General features: G+C 38.2%; 1 protein-coding gene across 1 annotated transcript in view; it reads left to right on the forward strand.

Annotated features, from left to right (window-relative positions):
- LOC145672601 (structural maintenance of chromosomes protein 6-like) overlaps positions 1 to 17,755 on the forward strand; it is a 355,639-nt gene that overhangs the window by 83,357 nt on the left and 254,527 nt on the right. Inside the window, exon 6 of the mRNA XM_081741761.1 lies at positions 15,671 to 15,866. Within this exon, the coding sequence (XP_081597887.1) occupies positions 15,671 to 15,866 (196 nt within the window). The remainder of the gene's footprint in view (positions 1 to 15,670; positions 15,867 to 17,755) is intronic.

Raw genomic sequence — 17,755 nt, forward strand, 5'->3', positions numbered from 1 at the left:
TCTTCTAACTCGTGTACTCATTGCTCCACACACCCATATCATTGTTGTCAATGTACCGCCTCCTCTCATTGTCAAACTGTCCCTCAGTCTCCCCCAACTCGTAACACTCCACGAAATGATCACAATAACGACTCTCGTAAAGGCAAGAACAATAAGCGTTTTAATAAGCATTCTTCCCAACCCCAAAACGTCTATACTACACAACAGCCAACCATACCCATTCCCCCATATCCATTCTATCATCCCTTTTTTCAATATCCTACCCCTACCCACCTACCCTCACTCCCCTCCCCTTCCCCTGTCTCCACAAACTCTCGTACCAATAAACCAAAAAACGCCAAAAATTAGCGCGAGAGCGCACCAGTCTCCTCGCGCTTAATTCTCCCTCATCCCCTTCTTCCCCTCCCTCTTCCTCAGATTACCTCCAATTACCGTTGCACTTCAAAGGCAAATTACCTTACGTAAAAGCCCGTTGCATGACCAAGGATGTTTTCTTTTGCCTTGACTCTGGTGCTGAAGTCAGTCTCTTTCCAGCCGACCAACTCGACCCTTCGGTTCGTACTTTTAAGCTTCACACGGTTCTAAATGGTCTTTCATCATCTCCGGTACATCTCTCCCGTGCTACCATTCTCAACTTAAATTTTAATGGTCATCAATACTCTGTACTTTTTCGTTTGGTTCCTTTCAAAAACTTTCCTGCTATCCTTTCCAGTAAATTTCTTCAAGACCATCAAGCAACCCTTGATTTTGACAAAGGCATCCTATCATTACGTCATCTAGGTCGCATGCCTCCAGCCGATAATGCAATACACAGCGTTAATACAAACACATTTCACTTTTTCAAAAAACATCCCACTCCTCACATTGTTTTTCAAGCACGTAGGAGACTTGTCATACCACCCCGTTCAGCTAAAGCAGTTCCTCTCAAGGTTAACGGTCACTTTCCAAATACATCCTTCCGGCTACATACTCCTATCTTACGAAACTTAAGTACCTGCTATATGACGCATGCTGTTGTCTCCATAGATAACCTTGTTTTGCCACTTGCAAACGTCTCGTCTCGTCCCCAGATTATAAAGGCCAATGCTCCCATTGTTATTGGTTCCATATTTTCACCACCGGAACAAAACACTAACGCTTACACCATCAGACAGGTTCATTTTCCCACGGACGAGGACGCTTCACGACACAAAGCACAACGCCTTAAAGAAATCGGTCATCTCATTGACATTAACAAATTTCACTTTTCTCCTGACATGAACGAACATCAAACTGCTCAAATGAAGGCGCTACTTTCTGAATATGCTTTTCTTTTTCAATGGCACGACAATGATTTTACAAAAATACCCACCTTTTCGGCCACGTTAGACTTAGAATCAGACGTTCCCTTTCAGTCCCCCCAATTCGTCATTCCACACAGACTTAGACCGCGAGCAAGAGAGCTCGTCCTGCGCCTCATTAATCAAGGAGTGTTTGAACAATCAGATTCTCAGTATAGAAATAACATATTATTTGTTTTAAAACCAAATTCCAAAACTGAGCTAAGGGCCGTTTTCGATCTCAGGGGCCTTAACTCCCGTTCCAGAACAATAGCTTCTCCTTTAGAAGATATACAGGACGTTCTAGACTCTCTTTCTGACTCAGTTTGGTTCAACTCCTTTGATTTACACTCCAGTTTCTATCAATTAGACTTAGATCCCAAGGACAGACCGGCCACTGCGTTCTCCATTAAGGGTCTTTCTCTCCCTTTCAATCACCTTCAGTTGACATCTGTTCCTCAGGGTTTCAAAAATGCCTCCATTTTACTTCAACAAGCTCTTCAAACCATTTATAGGGACATCTTCCCCAACAATATTACATCATTCGTTGACGACATGTATGTCCACGCAGATTCCTTCGATCAGATGATGATTGTGCTTCGTGCCTTCTTTCAGCAAGCCGCCAAACATTCTCTGCTCTTTAACATTAAAAAATCAGTTTTCGGATCAAAAAGAATTAAATGTTTAGGCCATATTATTGACAATCACACTCTACAACCTGACCCTGATAAGATTTCAGCTTTAGCTCAGGCACCCAGACCGGCCACTCTCAAAAGCCTCAAAAGCTGGTTAGCCAGTGCAAATTTTTTCCGACGTTTTTTCAAAAATTTTTCCATCATTCTTGCACCCCTTTATCAGGCTCTGTCAAACAATCCTAAAAAGCTCATCTGGACTCCTGAGCGCATTCAAGCGTTTGAAACAATGCAGAATCTTCTAACCTCACCCCCCGTACTTGCGCTATATTCAACCCGCAATACACACCACATTCTCATGACAGACGCCGCATCAGTAGGCGTCGGGGCGGTGTTATTACAGAAAGATCTCACTACTAACGTTGTACAACCTGTTTGCTATGTCTCTTCCAGACATCCCAAAACCGTTTCCCCCCTTCCAATCTTCCATCAAGAATTATATGCAGTGTACTTTTCTCTCCGGAAATTAGAAAAATATTTGTTAGGCCACCATTTCACCCTAGTTACTGACAATATTTCTCTTCTTGCCGTTCGGAAAACAATTGTTCCATCCCCAAAAATTTTGAGATGGTTAAACTACATTAATACATTTGACTTTACAATCAAACATGCAAAAAGCCATCAGAACCCCATAGCTGATTATCTTAGTAGGCATCCTGCTCCTCTTACGCAAGACACGATAGACATGGACAATGAAGTTGTGCCTGATTCTGTACTTCTAACTATCGATAACAACTTGGATCTATCTCGCCTACAGGGTGAAGATAAATTCTTCTCCAAAATTATCGAGACTCTTAACAAACGAGACGAGACAGATCCTTCATTCCAACGTCTCAACAAACAATACGTTATTCAGAAAGGCATACTTTACAAAAAACTGTACCGAGTACCTAACTCTCGATTACTGCTCTGCGTACCCGATAGTCTTAAACCAGCTTTATTCGATGAGTATCATGACTCAATGACTCACATAGGTTTTACCAAGATGTATTGGATGTTGCGATACAAGTATTTCTTTCCGCGCCTAAAATCATGGCTAGCTCAGAAACTTAAATCATGTAAAGGCTGCGCCATCTTTAAACGCAATTACATGCCTAATAACCCCACAATTCAGCGTTTTCCTCAGTCAGGCCTATTTGAAACCTTTTCTTTGGACCTAGCAGGCAAGCTTATACCCAGCGATCCCGAAGGTTTCCAATACTTTTATGCAGCTACGGACCACTGTACTGGATTCACCATTACTCATCCCATAACAACTCCAAACAGCGACAACTTCATCAATTTCATCACAAACCATATCATTCTTCCATATAATACTCCTCGCACAATCTACTTAGATCTTCAGAGTTCACACCGGTCTACCGTATCGTTAAACTTTCTCAAGTCTCTTAACATAACAGTTAAGTACGGCCTACCCTATCAACATCGTTCTCTAGGCACAGTCGAACAAAGATTAGGCTCCTTGCAAACGAGTCTCAAATTTCTGTGCCAAGACAACCAGAAATTTTGGCCTCGCTTCCTTGCGCATGCCACTGCGGCTCTGAATAAATCACCCTTAACTTCCATTGGTCTCTCTCCTCATTTTCTCCTCTATGGCGTTCATCCCACCTTACCATTAGACAATTTGCTACATGTTCAACAAGAAACTTTGAATACTAATGATCGCCTACTTGCACTCAAAGAAATGAGGGACCTCGTTGAATTTCGAAAACACCAAGTTTTCACTGATCTGAAGAAGCGCATTGAGAAGGTCAAAAATCCAACACAGTTCTTCCCTGACAGTTTAGTTATGGTCTTAGATACCTCAACAAAACCTAACACTTGTAAGCCATTATCCCGTCTTTATAAGGGACCCTACAAAGTGATTTCGAATGTCTCGGCTGATGAGTATCTTCTAGATATTGATGGGAAGCCAACGGTCATTGCTAAGACCCGTTTGAAACTGTACATCCCACCTACAAACCCAGACCCCGAATTTGAGTATAAGTACAAGCGCTTCCTCAGTACCTCTAAATAGGATCCGACCACACATTACTTCAAAACCCAACTACCAATTACATTTCACGTTATGTTTTGATTATCTAATTTAACGTTCCTAGTGAAACATGATCCCTTTCTGTAGTACCACACTGGCAAAACTTCCGACTTTGTCTCTCGTTATGCCATAATTACAGATACAGGTAGGCAACACACATTACAGGCAATATTTCTCCCGTGCGGCATTTTTTTCTTCCGGTAGTTCATTATTATTGCATATGCTTCGTCTCCTGTTTTAGGCAACCCGCTGTACATGTACTATTTCTCCCGTGCAACAACTCCTAGTTACGCTCATAACAAACTCTACGCTTTTCCTTCTCCCCATAAGCAATATACCGGCATCATTCATTATTCACGTCATTTTTCTTTCCTAGACGCGTAAGGAAAGACTTTCCATCTCATTTCCTTCTTGCGTCCTTTTTCGGGAACGGCTGGTCCGACCCCACTTGATATCACTAAGGTCGCTAGGACGAAATGCTTTCTCTCATCCCACACCCATACATTACAGTCAATATATCACAATTATGTGACTTTTTTTTCTCTCTCTTCTTTCAGGTTTATTCTCTCCATCCTATTTGTATCAGCTTCAGGCACGTTCATGCCACAAGGCGTACAGTTTGTTAATGGCATTGACTATATTCCCCTTCCCCAAGCGATCCCCTATTCCCAAACCTTTCCTTTAATCTATAACATTTCAACACCTACCTTTCAGTCCATCAATTCAACCATAGAATGCAAAACTAATACTTCCCGGTTGTGTACCCATTTTCAAGATTTTCTATCCTCAATAAATTCTCTGTCTAATGACATTCAAACTTCTACATACTTGGTTAAATTTCTTTCTAACGGAACCCCTTCTTCAAGGACTCCGAGACCCCAAAGAGGTCTTTTTAACTTCATCGGATCAGCATTAAACTTTCTCACAGGAGTTGCTACTGAAGACCAAATACATTCAACTAAAATTAATTCCGAACAACTAAAGACACACGTACAAGAGCTTGAAAACCATGAATCTGTTCTCAGTTCTAAATTTTCTGATATTTCTCATCAGGTTGCAACACTTGCTGAACAAACTTCTTCTTCCTTCAAAGATGTGCAAACAACGGTTTCTGCTCTCATTGCCGATGAGACACGCCTACTTGAAGCCATGCGCACGGATCACTCCTCTTTTGTTACTTTCTCTAAAATGTATTTAAAATTTGACAACGCGATCCTCCTTATGCTTCGTCAGTTACTTTACTTAATTAATTTTAACGACATTTTTGACCAATGTAAAGAAAACCGGTTATCTCCTCAAATCATACCAGTTCATCAGTTACATTCTGACTTACATGATTTTAATCTCAAATTGGTTTCAAAAAATTTACGCGTCAATCCCGTTTTGACAGCACCGATCATTTACACCCTACCCCTTACCACTTGCTATTTCTTTCCCGATCATATCATTTTACACGTAAAACTCCCTGCTATTCCCCTCCATACGCTACCACGTTTATTTAAATTAGTTCCCTATCCGGTTGCGTCAGCTCAACAAAATTGCTATTTACAGCTTCCTTCCAATTTTGTTGTCTTCATGGATAAGCAAGCTATCCCTTTTTCTCCGGCTGATCTTACATCTTGTTCCTTCTCATCTAAACATTTCTTGTGCAAAATCCCTACTATTTATAATCATACAATAGCTTCTTGTTTACACACTTTGAAATATCAACATATATCGGGCTTACTAAAAAACGCCTGTTCTTACAGCTGCACCCTCACACAACAGTTTACCATCACCCAAGTAGACGATCATCAATTTATTTTAACCCGACCACCCAACAACCTTCATTATCTTTTCCTTAATGGCACTGCCACGCCATTATACATTAATAATTCTTTAAATCTCCGTGTTACTTTACCCTGTGACACAAGCCTCCATTCAGGAATTATCGAACTCATACCCCGCTCTCATTTCTGTCTTCCGACCACAATCATTCCTGTCCATTTAGTCCTTCATCATATCCATATCATTGATTCCGATTTACTCCTCTTACCCGCTGATAGGATTCTCCCTTATAACTCCCTTCAAAATCTTCCCCTTAATTTTAGCCACCGCATAACACCAATCACAGCTACCAATTCTTCCTATAAACCGCCAACTTGGCTTTCCTGGCTTCCCACGGACGACTATCCCACCATCTCTATCTCCTTCTCTCTCATCCTGTTTTCCCTCTCTATGATGAATACCCTCTTCATCTATATTTTACATCGTCGTACACACCAGTTACCTTTAACACCTACCACAACTCAGCCACCCGAACTAATTCCCCTTAACTCACGTTAACTCTCCTTCCGCATCTCTTCCTAAAAAAAAAAAGACAATCTGAAAACTAAATCAAACAACTTTTTGGTACTTACCTCGTACCCTGTCCTCCGCCATTTGCATTCCTCGTTCTAGATATCTTAACAAATCCTCTCATTATGATGTTAATAAAACACAAACCCACCACCACACATTCGCGGACGGCACACATTAATTGCCATTGCTACTCGCGTCTCCATTTTTTTTCTTAACACCCGTATACAAGCTCCTTTTGCTCACGACTGGCAACCTCATGCAGTTTCTCCCGAATCATTTGTCTTCCAGGTCAACTTACGGTACCTTGGCCAGGAATAAACTACGTCTCACTAATATATATATATATATATATTTTCCTTCTGTCCTACTTAATGGCAAATTCACTCTTCATTTCTATACTTCTTCTACTATAACGGAATCTTTCGCTATCCACGACCATACTTCCGTACACAGCACACACAGTAATAGTAAACATGATCATAAAAAAAAACAATAAATAAATAAATAAATAAAAATAAAATAAGGGGCTCGTCTCTTACATTTTTTTTTCTCTCTTTTCTTTTAGCATCCTCTTCTTTCTGGTTATACCCGGTGTTGCAGCTGGCGACTTTATTCCCATATCTTTATACATTGCAATCCCCCTCATCTTTCTCTTCTTTATCATTGGTGGCTTCTTTTACATCAAGTTTTTTTTAACTCATAAATTTCGTCGCTCCTTTACCCACCCAACGCCTACCAGCCACACTTACACCGTATCTTACACACCTCCCGCTGCTCCGAACCCAATCTATCTTCCTCTTTTTCATACCAATAACGTCACACACCCCGGAATCTCCGTATCTCCCTAAAGATTGATCAGGTGCCTTCTTCATTACAGTTCGCCATTATACATATTTTTACGTTATCCCTTTTGTTCCTTGTACGTTACTTTTGCAATTATCTCTTCTCCCTCTTTTCTTTCTTTTAGTCCTTAAAAAAAAAAAATAGGTTTTCACAATGGTCTTTAACAAGTAATTCAGTGCCTCCTGTCATGTAATTTCTTTTCCGCATCCGGCCTATTTTCACAAACGCACCTGGGCTACCCATCATCTTGCTACCCGTTTCCATGGATGATGCCTACCAAGTCGCAGTTTCCTTTTCTGGATGATGGACCTCTCGACTTCCAGACCACAAGATGCTGTCCATTCTGGCTCAAGGATCAAGCCTTCCAGATAGCAGACTTCCAGGAGATAGCCCTTGACTCTCGACGTGCTGCACCACCACGATCAGGATTTCCCGAGTTCCAGCCTTCCCGGATACACTATTGGGATCACGCTCGACATCTACACGGATCCAGCAGTTTTAGTGATTTTTTTTTCTCGTGTGTGTGTTTACTAGTGCCTCCTTCCTCTAGTGTTTTTGTTTCTTTCTTTTGTGCACCAGCCTCATGGTTATAAAAGTCAAACGATGAAAAATTTTAAGGGATTCCATGTCACTGGTTCTCATGAACAGTTGACCATTGTACTTTATTAAAAGGGGGATTATTGTATTCCCAAAATCATCAAACGATGAAAAGTTTAAAATTATTAAACACTAATATACATCGTGATTTCTCCTTGTGAAAATTCTATCAAGATTAACAATACGATACAACCACGAAAAACAACACGTCCTACGCAAACGGATTTTTCAGTGGCATCAAAACATAAAAACCTTCAAAGTGATAATATCAAGCTTATTCAAGGTGATGGTGTCCAAAACATATTAGTTAAAATCTTCAAGGTGTCTATTTTAAATTGAAAAAAACATATTTTCCAGAATAAACAGTGCCTTGTTAAAACTAAAACAGTTTTTAGTGATACTATAAAACCAGGCATTTTTAAAAATTTCATCATTCGACCTACACCTGCTAAGAGCGTGGTATGGTACAATTATTCTGCGTCCAGAGGAACCACCCAGGACTGACAGCGGTGATGGAAGGCCTGTGTTTGTGAGTATGAGCTTTGCGCTGATGAACTTTTACATGACATAAATGGAGTGAAGGAAGGACCACAAAACATTAAAGGACACACACGAGAGAACCAAGGACTTCCCCTTGGTGCTTTTCTTTCCACTATATTACTTTGTTATATATCATTATCCTGTATATATCATTTGTTTTTATATCAATATCTTCTTAGGTGATGGTTCTAATAAATATTACAAAATGGAAGACATTTTCCTTCTAATTGCCCTTTTAATATGACTAGTAGCATAGCGTGACAATTTACAAGCATCTTTAAGCTCTTGAAGCTATAGACATCATATTAGTAGTAAACTGCAAACATAATTAGCTGTTGTTAACTATTAAACTTTTTAAATGATCACACACTAGTTAAATGACTTGAAACGCACTATATTTGGCTATAATTATCAGTCACCTTTCAGCTTTGAAGTATACGTCCGTATTACACGACATCTACGCTCTTTATATTTTGATAATCACTCGTAAACATCTATGAGCTCTTAAAAGTAGGTCTAAGTAGCAGTATTACAACCCACCGCTCTCCCCAGAAGTCCGTCCTGGATCCGCCCCTGCTTGGAAACCACACTGTTTCCTTAGTAACCGACTCAACCGTAGCACATTTCCATGACAACGGATAAACAAATGCCATTACATGCCATCGGAAAAATAATCATTACAAATCAAAATTTTTTATGACATTCGATATTATAGTTTTCTTCTTCTTATAGGTAGTTTGTGCAAGTTAATAAAGCACTTTTGGCCTGAATGAATACAATGAAAAGAACAAAGAAAATACACATTGTCATTGGATATGGCTCCTGAACTAAGGGACTTCTTAAATTGTTTGCAATTGAAGAAAGAACTCCTGGACTGTAATCTACCTTACATATAACATGGTTACCTTACTTTTTGAATTGCCCTCATATATTAGAATTACGTTTCACTAATACAATCTATTATATTTTTTATCTAACTTCAATATTACATTTTTATATTTCAATTCATAATAATCAATTACATTTTAATTAATCGTCGAAGGGAAGGGCAAATTGGAGAATTTAGTTATTTAGTTAGGCTCATAATTAGATTCTTTCTTAGTAATAAATTACAATTATTATATTGTAATTAGCGTTAGAGCCAATATCGTAACAGTGTTATTGCGTTCTGGCGCATTTATCAACATAAAATTGTAAAATGTGATTCGTATTATCATGACATAGAACAAATATCACAATAAATCATAACGATAATTGAAAGGAAAAGAAACAAACATCAATTAATATCACATTAAAATTAGATAAAGACAAAATTATTCTACTAAGAATTAACAAAGAAAATCAACGTTATCTATACTTACTTTGGATAATACTTCTTGAGAAACTAAAGTTTTTTTTTTTTTGTATCCGTTTCCTTTTCGTATGAGGCGAAGGACATCATTTCTTTAATTCGTCTGTATTACGCAGAACTAGAAGTTTACCAGTTTGAACATCATATAATTCGAAAACGTTTGGATTAATCTGTTTGGTACATAAATAACGTTTCGTTACAATGTATTGTTTTATATCTACATTGAGGATTTCAGTTGCTGACGTGGTTTCAACTATAGGTGGACACAAAAACCGGTTTTTCGGTTTTTGAACATTTTCAAAAAAAACGGTTTCGGTTTTCTAAAAAAATGGGATCGGTTTTTCACCGAAACCGGTTTCGGTTTTCTTGAAAACCGATTCGTTTTTCTGAAACCGGTTATCGGTTTTCTCCAAAACCGGTTTCGGGTTTTTCCAAAATTTGTTCAATTTCTTGCCAAAATAGTGTTTTGTTTTTCTCCGGAAACCGATTCCATTTCCACAGATATAGTTTTATGTGTTTTCCAAACATTTTCACCGAACCGGTTTTTGGAGGAAACCGAAATGTCGGTTTTTCTACAAACCGGTTTTCGGTTTTTATAAAATCCGGTTTTGCCAATCTCTAGTTTCAAACCCTTCCCCGTCAGCAAGCGTTAGTTTAAAGCATTCCTGTGCGACGCATCTATAATATCACACTGAACTATACACTCTTGCGTACAACTATGAGGAGAACTTAATTCATTTCTTATTTTCTCCTATTGTAGAAATTCCTGCTACCTGTACGATAAGAATTGTTAACGAAATTATTGTTCTTAGTTGGTTTAGACTGATTGTACCTATTGTTTGTAAAATCTGTACTACCATTATAGGTATGTTCGGTTACATTTATCGGTAAATGTAGAATTCCCCTTTTCATTACCACTATCTTGTCTTATGTACAGGCACTTGACTATTTAACACTATTACGTACATTATTGTTTGCACTGTATTGCATAGCCATTTGGTTTTCCAAATTTTGTACTATCAACAAGTGATCAAAATTCATGCATTATGAGGACATTAATCAGGTTGGTAAGGTTTTAGTAACTTTGGATCGTTATAGGTGGTAAAAACAAAATCCATAATGCTTGTCTACTTTAGGATCATAGTCTTGTTTCTAACTTGTGCGTCTCTGTTAGCTAGGATGAAGTCATTTTCAAAATTAGCTAGCAAAATACTCTTAAAATCATTATTACGCAGACCGTTTTTAATTGCTTTATACCAGACTTCACCGGGTGGGAGTAAAACATGAAGTAAAATCTTAAGACTTACTAAGGCCTTTCAACTCATATTCAAACTTTTCTATTAAAGTACTCGCGAGAATATCATCTACGTACAAGACCACTAAATTTAGTCAAAGATTTTACATCACTAAATTTTACGGTTACATTTAGAGATTTAGTATGATAAATGTTATAAATCTTAGTATTAGGTGTTTCGTGATTAGGATATCTCTCTGGTCTTTCTTCCTTTTTCTCACTCTCGGAATCTTAACTGTTGTCTTCCCTTCAGTGTTGCCACAATCCTAGCTCTGGAGTGGGCTGAGAAATAGTACCAAATTGAAACAAAAAGGGCCGAATTCATTATTTTATACCAGTGTAATACGAAACTAAAAGAGATAAAGTTCTAGAACACTCCCCCTCCCCTCTTCTAAGAGTTCAAATCAAGAAAGTGCTCTTTTTAAAAATAATTTTTGAAAAACATCCAAATAGGACCCAGTGGCGTAACAATGGTCTTTGGCGCCCCTAGGCAAAATCCCTAGTGGTGCCCCCCTCACCTATATAATAGGCCAATGTATGACCATCTGTATCTTACGCGTACGCGCCATATCCCACATTGGCTAGCTTTGGACAGTGTTGCCAACACGAATTTTTTTCTTTCCGCTAAACAGGGCTAAAAATTCGCTAACTGCACAAAAAAAATTATCACGTCTACAAAAATATTGTAAGTAATATTGTAATCGGTATGTAAGAACATCACCTAATTATTACTCTCCAATAGTGTTGAGATTAGAGCCTAAATAGGTCAGTATCGTCCTCATCCATTTAATACTACGTCATCTGTCAACGGCAGTAGCGGACGAAGGAAAAATTTTCCCCCTGCCAATGAGTTTTTGCCCCCTCACCTAGTCCTAGCCTATACTTTACATTTTATTACAGTGATGTTAGAAAATACGTTCGAAAATTTATTTTGGAGTGCTCGTTTGGGCGCCCCCTGACGTTAGCGTCCCGGGTAGTTGCCCGGTTTGCCCAACCTTTGGTGTTTGTGCTTGGTTCTGTGTAGCCGCAGTACGTGGCAATTGTGCTGTGCCTCATGATAACACTTTTTAACTCGTTTTACTCCAGATCTTACAAGTCATTGAATTTGTCGTTATTGTTGAAAGCCTGCTGGGCAGGGGAATTTTATTTATAGTTAGTAAGCTTAGTACTTGTAATATAGAACTGGTATCGAATTAATACAGGAGGATTAATTTCTTAATCATACAGTGCTATACCTCGACGAGTTAACAGTAATGCCAATAATTTGATACGCAAATGTAATAAACTGCGAGCGAAGTGAGCAGGAATCTTCATTCTTGCCATGTTTGGAAATGAAGACCACGAAAACTTGGGGCTCCATTTATATAATTTGCTTCTCTTTTACTAAAAGCCTGGGGCGCCCCCTAATATACCGAAACGTCCTGAGCAGTGTTGAATTCAGACATTTTCACCCGGGGGGGGGGAATGTGAACTCCTCGGGGGAGGGTTATTTTCTGTATTTTTGCAAGAAAGCAGCATATTTAACAATTCCATTCACATGCACATCTTATAAAAAAACAATCGTTAAATTTTATCTACAACATTAAATAGACTGGCAAAAATAGTTTAGACTAAACTTTAACTGCTATTTACAGTAGCTATTTTTGTAATTATTTCCTATATTCAGTAGTTACTGTTTGTTACTAATGTAGACGTTTTTAGAAAGATTTAAATTAACTCACATATTTTTTGGCCTAAAACAAACATACATAGGAATATCTTAACAACAAGTTATCATTTTTTCTCACACTTCTGATTCTAAATCAAGCATATTAGCCTTGGTTTCTTCACTGCATACACATCAGTTTAGTTTACGAAATCTTCAGTAGATTATGCCGTGTCGTGGAAAATCAGCGCTAGGGGCGAGAGTATTCGACGGCACTCCCGTACATATGAGTGAGGTCGACAAACCAGCCGCGAAAGATGAGAAAATTTTAAAAAGTATACCCTGCTCTTCCTTGATTTTGAGCACTTTTTATTACTTTTTTCCTTTCATTTTATAAATGTGCACATGCCCACATGTGCACATGTCTTTCATTCCTCTCTTTTTTCTTTCTTTCTTTTCTTTTTCCCTCCCGAATTTTGCGCCTTTTACTTCGGCGCCCGGGGCCGTCGCCTCGCTTGCCCCTCCCCCATTGCACGGCAGTGAGCAGGATCTTCGTAACCTTCAATAGCAATCTTTCACTTATATATATTATTATATTGATAAATTCTATATAAATCTCTAACCCAGGAGGGATAACTGCTCCTCCCTGATCCCTCTGAATCTCACCCTTTAACTGACTTATTTTTAGTTAAAGAAAGGTGTGTTTACATTAACAATCGTCAAACACATTTACGCCTGTTACTTCCGATGCGAGGAATGGGATTTAGGCGCTCTATTTCAAATAATGCACGAACTGTACATTTTGAAGAACTGAAGTATGCTGACATAAGAGATCATATGGAATGATCGAAAGATCTTCCCTGTCTTTCTTTTTCTATCTAAATCTGTGCTAGTGATACCTACTAATATACAATATAGGTAAAGAGTATAGTACCTACTAAAATACAAACCTTTCTTCAGCAGTTGACAAAGTTGTTCTGGCAAACTCGGTCATAGCGTTAAGAAATACAGGTTTTATTGACTATTTGGTATTCTATCTTAGATGTTACATGTTTAATATTTATATGGAATCGGTCTGCGTCATTTATATGTATATTGAGAGATCCGATTTCGTCTGCACGTGCACGGAAAGAAAAGCAAATAATTGGGTGAAGTAATTTCTACATTTTGTGACTGAAATTTTGGAAGTTTCTCCGGGGGGGAATACATTTTCTTCGGGGGGGATTCCCCCCGGGCTACCCCCTGAATTCATCCCTGGTCCTGAGCCCGTAGGCAATGCCTACCCTGCCTATCTTATTGCTACGCCTCTGGGAGGACCCCAAACATCCGTGGAAGTAGATGAAACTTTTGTCGCAGGTAGGAAGTATGACAGAGGCTGCAAATTAAAAGAGAAAACAGTTATCGTCTTCGGTATGTATTGTACGGAAACCAAACGCGCCTCTATTTCAAAGTGACCAATAAACCAAAACGGTATTATATGAAAAAAAAATATATAAAAGGAGAAACAAATCAATCATCTCCGAGTTCGCTCCTCATGACATCACACAATATGAGTAACGTGAGATGTCGGAAAAGTCTTACTGACATTTTTTAAAATGTGACAAGTATTTGTTAAAGGGTGCTGAATTGGGTAGAATTGTACCAACTTTTTCACAAAAGGGGCTGAAAACGGGCCGATGAATGACAAAAGGGGCTGAATTTGGTACAATTGTACCAAGTGTGGCAACAGTGCTTCCCTTGCCGTAATTTTCGGTGAACTTACGCCTTCATACTCATGCCTGGGAACTGAATGATGCGATTCAGGTATGATTACTATATGCTGTGACTCCGAGACAACATTTCTTTTTGTCTGATAGTGTTGATTTCACTGCTGGTGCTTAATTTATTGTTGAGATCCAAATGTTGTCTTTTTAATTCAGCAGAATCAGCCTCTATTTTTGCTTCCATACCACCAAATTTGTTTTTCAGATTTTGTGATAATTATTCTAGTTTGACAGAGTGGGATTGCTCAAATTGTTTCATTTTAGCAGACTGAGATTGCTCTGATATTTATTTGACTCTGTGACTAACTTGTGTTCTTTCACCGATTGTTATAATCTAGAAGTTGTTTGTCGCAATTTGCAATCAAGAAGCTCTCTCATCTGTTGCATAAAATTTTCCAAATTCATATTGGGTACGGAATGAGAAGACTATTCTTCTGTTCTAATGTCAGGAACAGATTCAGAATGTCTTATCATTTGTCTGATGTATATCCTATGTTGGTTTCGTAATAAAATGAAATCCGTCTTGGTAATTTTACTCTCCTCCAGATCTATTATAAGATTTTTCTGGGCAGAACCACCTTAAAATATATATAAACGTCACAGTTCGATTTTGTTAAAAACTTGAAGTAAATTACATTACAATTAGGTGTTGCTAAGTATTAAACTTGTTAAATGATCACACACCACTATATTTGGCTATAATTATCAATCACTTTTCAGCTTTGAAGTACACGTCCGTAGTACACGACATCTGTGCTTTTTAAATCTTGATAATCACTCGTAAACATCTACTTGGAAACCAGAACTGTTTCCTTAGCACATTTCCATGACAACGGATAAACAAACGTCATTACATGCCATTGAAAAAAAAATCATTACAAATCAACATTTTTTATGACATTCGATATTACAATTCTTCTTCTTCTTCTTCTAATAAATAGCTTGTGCAAATTAATAAAGCACTTTTGCCCTGAATGAATAAACTGAAAAGGACAAAGAAAATAAACGTTGTCGTGGTATCACTTGTTCTCGTCAATCAATATTCACCCGATGTGAGGCACTCTGGCATCTAATTTCTGAGAAACTAAAATAAGTTTTTATATAGATATAATTTAAAAGTAAATTTTGAAAACATGTGATTCCGAATAACGGTATAATTGAACTATAAATTTTGAATCACTGATTTAGAATATATAATGACGTCCAATATTTTATTTCTAATTAAATATATTGATACTATATTTATTTCAGTATGTACGTTCAGGTAGGATAGTGAGACTACACATGGTCAATTTTATGTGCCATGAATCATTAGAAATAAAATTCAACCCGAAAATCAATTTAATTACGGGAAGAAACGGGAGTGGTAAAAGTGCCATCCTTACAGCTATCGTTATTGGTCTTGGTGGAAAGGCAGTTACCACTAACAGAGGATTATCGTTGAAAGGTAAGCAAGTAACAGCTGGCTTTCTTCGTTATTTTTTCACTTGCAGCTTAGATATGGATGATAGATTAGAATTCTAAGCACCTAATTAGTTAGAACATATTTGCCGCTAAAACATAAATATACTGAATAGTGAATAGCAAGCGCAATACCCTTGTATTAATAATAAAAATGTATATATAGTTTCTTTACACTCTAGATAGCTCAACAAACAAACTTTTAATGAGGATAGAACAACTTAGCTTGTAATACTCCTCAGTGTTCGAAGTGGAAAAAAAGCAGAGGTGGTATGTTTTGTTAGGATTTTGACTCGGCATACCAGCTATCTAAATGTTGAACTACAGTGAGGGTATGCTGCCTAAAAGATTGCATTTCTATTTACATAATGACTGAAAAGCATAGGAGAGCTTCCCCGTAGTTCCGAGAGGGGGAACATGAAAAGACTTTGATTCCCTACAAACAACTTTCTGAAAAAAGTACCCCCTTATAGTATAGAGAAGGGATGGCCAACTACGGGCCCGCGGGCCGTATGTGCCCTGCAAGACCTTCTCGTGCGGCCCTCTAGAAGATAACATATATTATTGTGTGCATAAAATTTTAGAAATATAGTTAAAATGTAATGATTTGGACTAATACATTAATATCAACTTAGAAATGTGACTCTTCCTATGTTGATGTTTTGGTTGTCGATTGTTTAATAGATACCCGATAACAGAGTAATTCATTTCTGAGATAGGGTGTAATGACTGTATAGAACAAACGTAAAGAAAAGTATCATATGAATTTGCAGCCTTCGCCACATAGAAATTTCCGTAAGTTCTTAGTTTAAAGAAGTTGACCATCACTGGTATAAAGAATTATACACGAAAATGCTGAAAACCCGAGTTTTATATTAACAATTTACTGTGGGAAAATTCCCGGATCCCTCATTCGATTGAGCTGTAATCCGAACTCCCGGAAATCCGACCTCCCACAGCAGACAACTCCTAGATCCGCCCATGTCAAAACAGGATATATATATGCATCAAGGCAAGACGACACACACACATATATAAGAAAGAAAATTAAATATGACACATCAAAAATATAAACTAGATGAATTTCTTTGAAGGCACCTCATTTTAAAAACAAAGGTAGGAAAATGATAACAAAAGGGTCTGGGTTGTCAACTTAGAAATTATTTCTACATAAAAAACAAAATCTATTTACTTGCACAGGTTTTCGTCAATTAATATGTTTAAAAATGGACTTATAGCATCTACTCTCCAGTGGCGGTATGCTTGATCACTTAAAAATCAGAGGCGGTACGCCATCGTCAGTGAAAAACCAGAGGCGGTGTGGCATGCAACCGTATACTATCTCACTTCGACCACTTATGCTCCTAGATTAAACCCCTGTTCGACCTCAGGATCTCACGTTCAATGGAGCAACGATATACGATCAAATTTTGTTAGGGTCGAGAAATCTTGTTAGGAGATCATGGTCATGACTAAGGATACTTACATGGATGAAGCAATGCCCCAAAGCATGGTTTTCCGCTGATACAAGATGTTGCGGTAGGGCAGAGAGGAAGATGACGACGTAGAACGCTCTGTCAACGATACAGTGAGACGAAAATGTGCGATAAGAGAGAGATAAAATCAACTCGGATCGTCGTCTAAGTGTTAGATTGTTAGCAGGAAAGTGAAATATTCCGAAAACCCAGTGCATTGCATTCTTGAAGAAGATTTTGCCATGAGAAAGGTGTGTGCCAATATGGTATCCAAGGTGCTGGCGGAACATCATATTATGTGACAATCTCGCATAAAGTGTTGGATCACTGTGAAAGTGACCCTTCATTTTTTATAGTCAAAAAGATAAAGTGCAGTGTGATGCACCAAGGGCTTTCCCAC

This window comes from Thermobia domestica, chromosome 16 (assembly GCF_964235325.1).
Source record: "Thermobia domestica chromosome 16, izTheDome1.hap1.1, whole genome shotgun sequence".
Lineage (NCBI taxonomy): Eukaryota > Metazoa > Arthropoda > Insecta > Zygentoma > Lepismatidae > Thermobia > Thermobia domestica.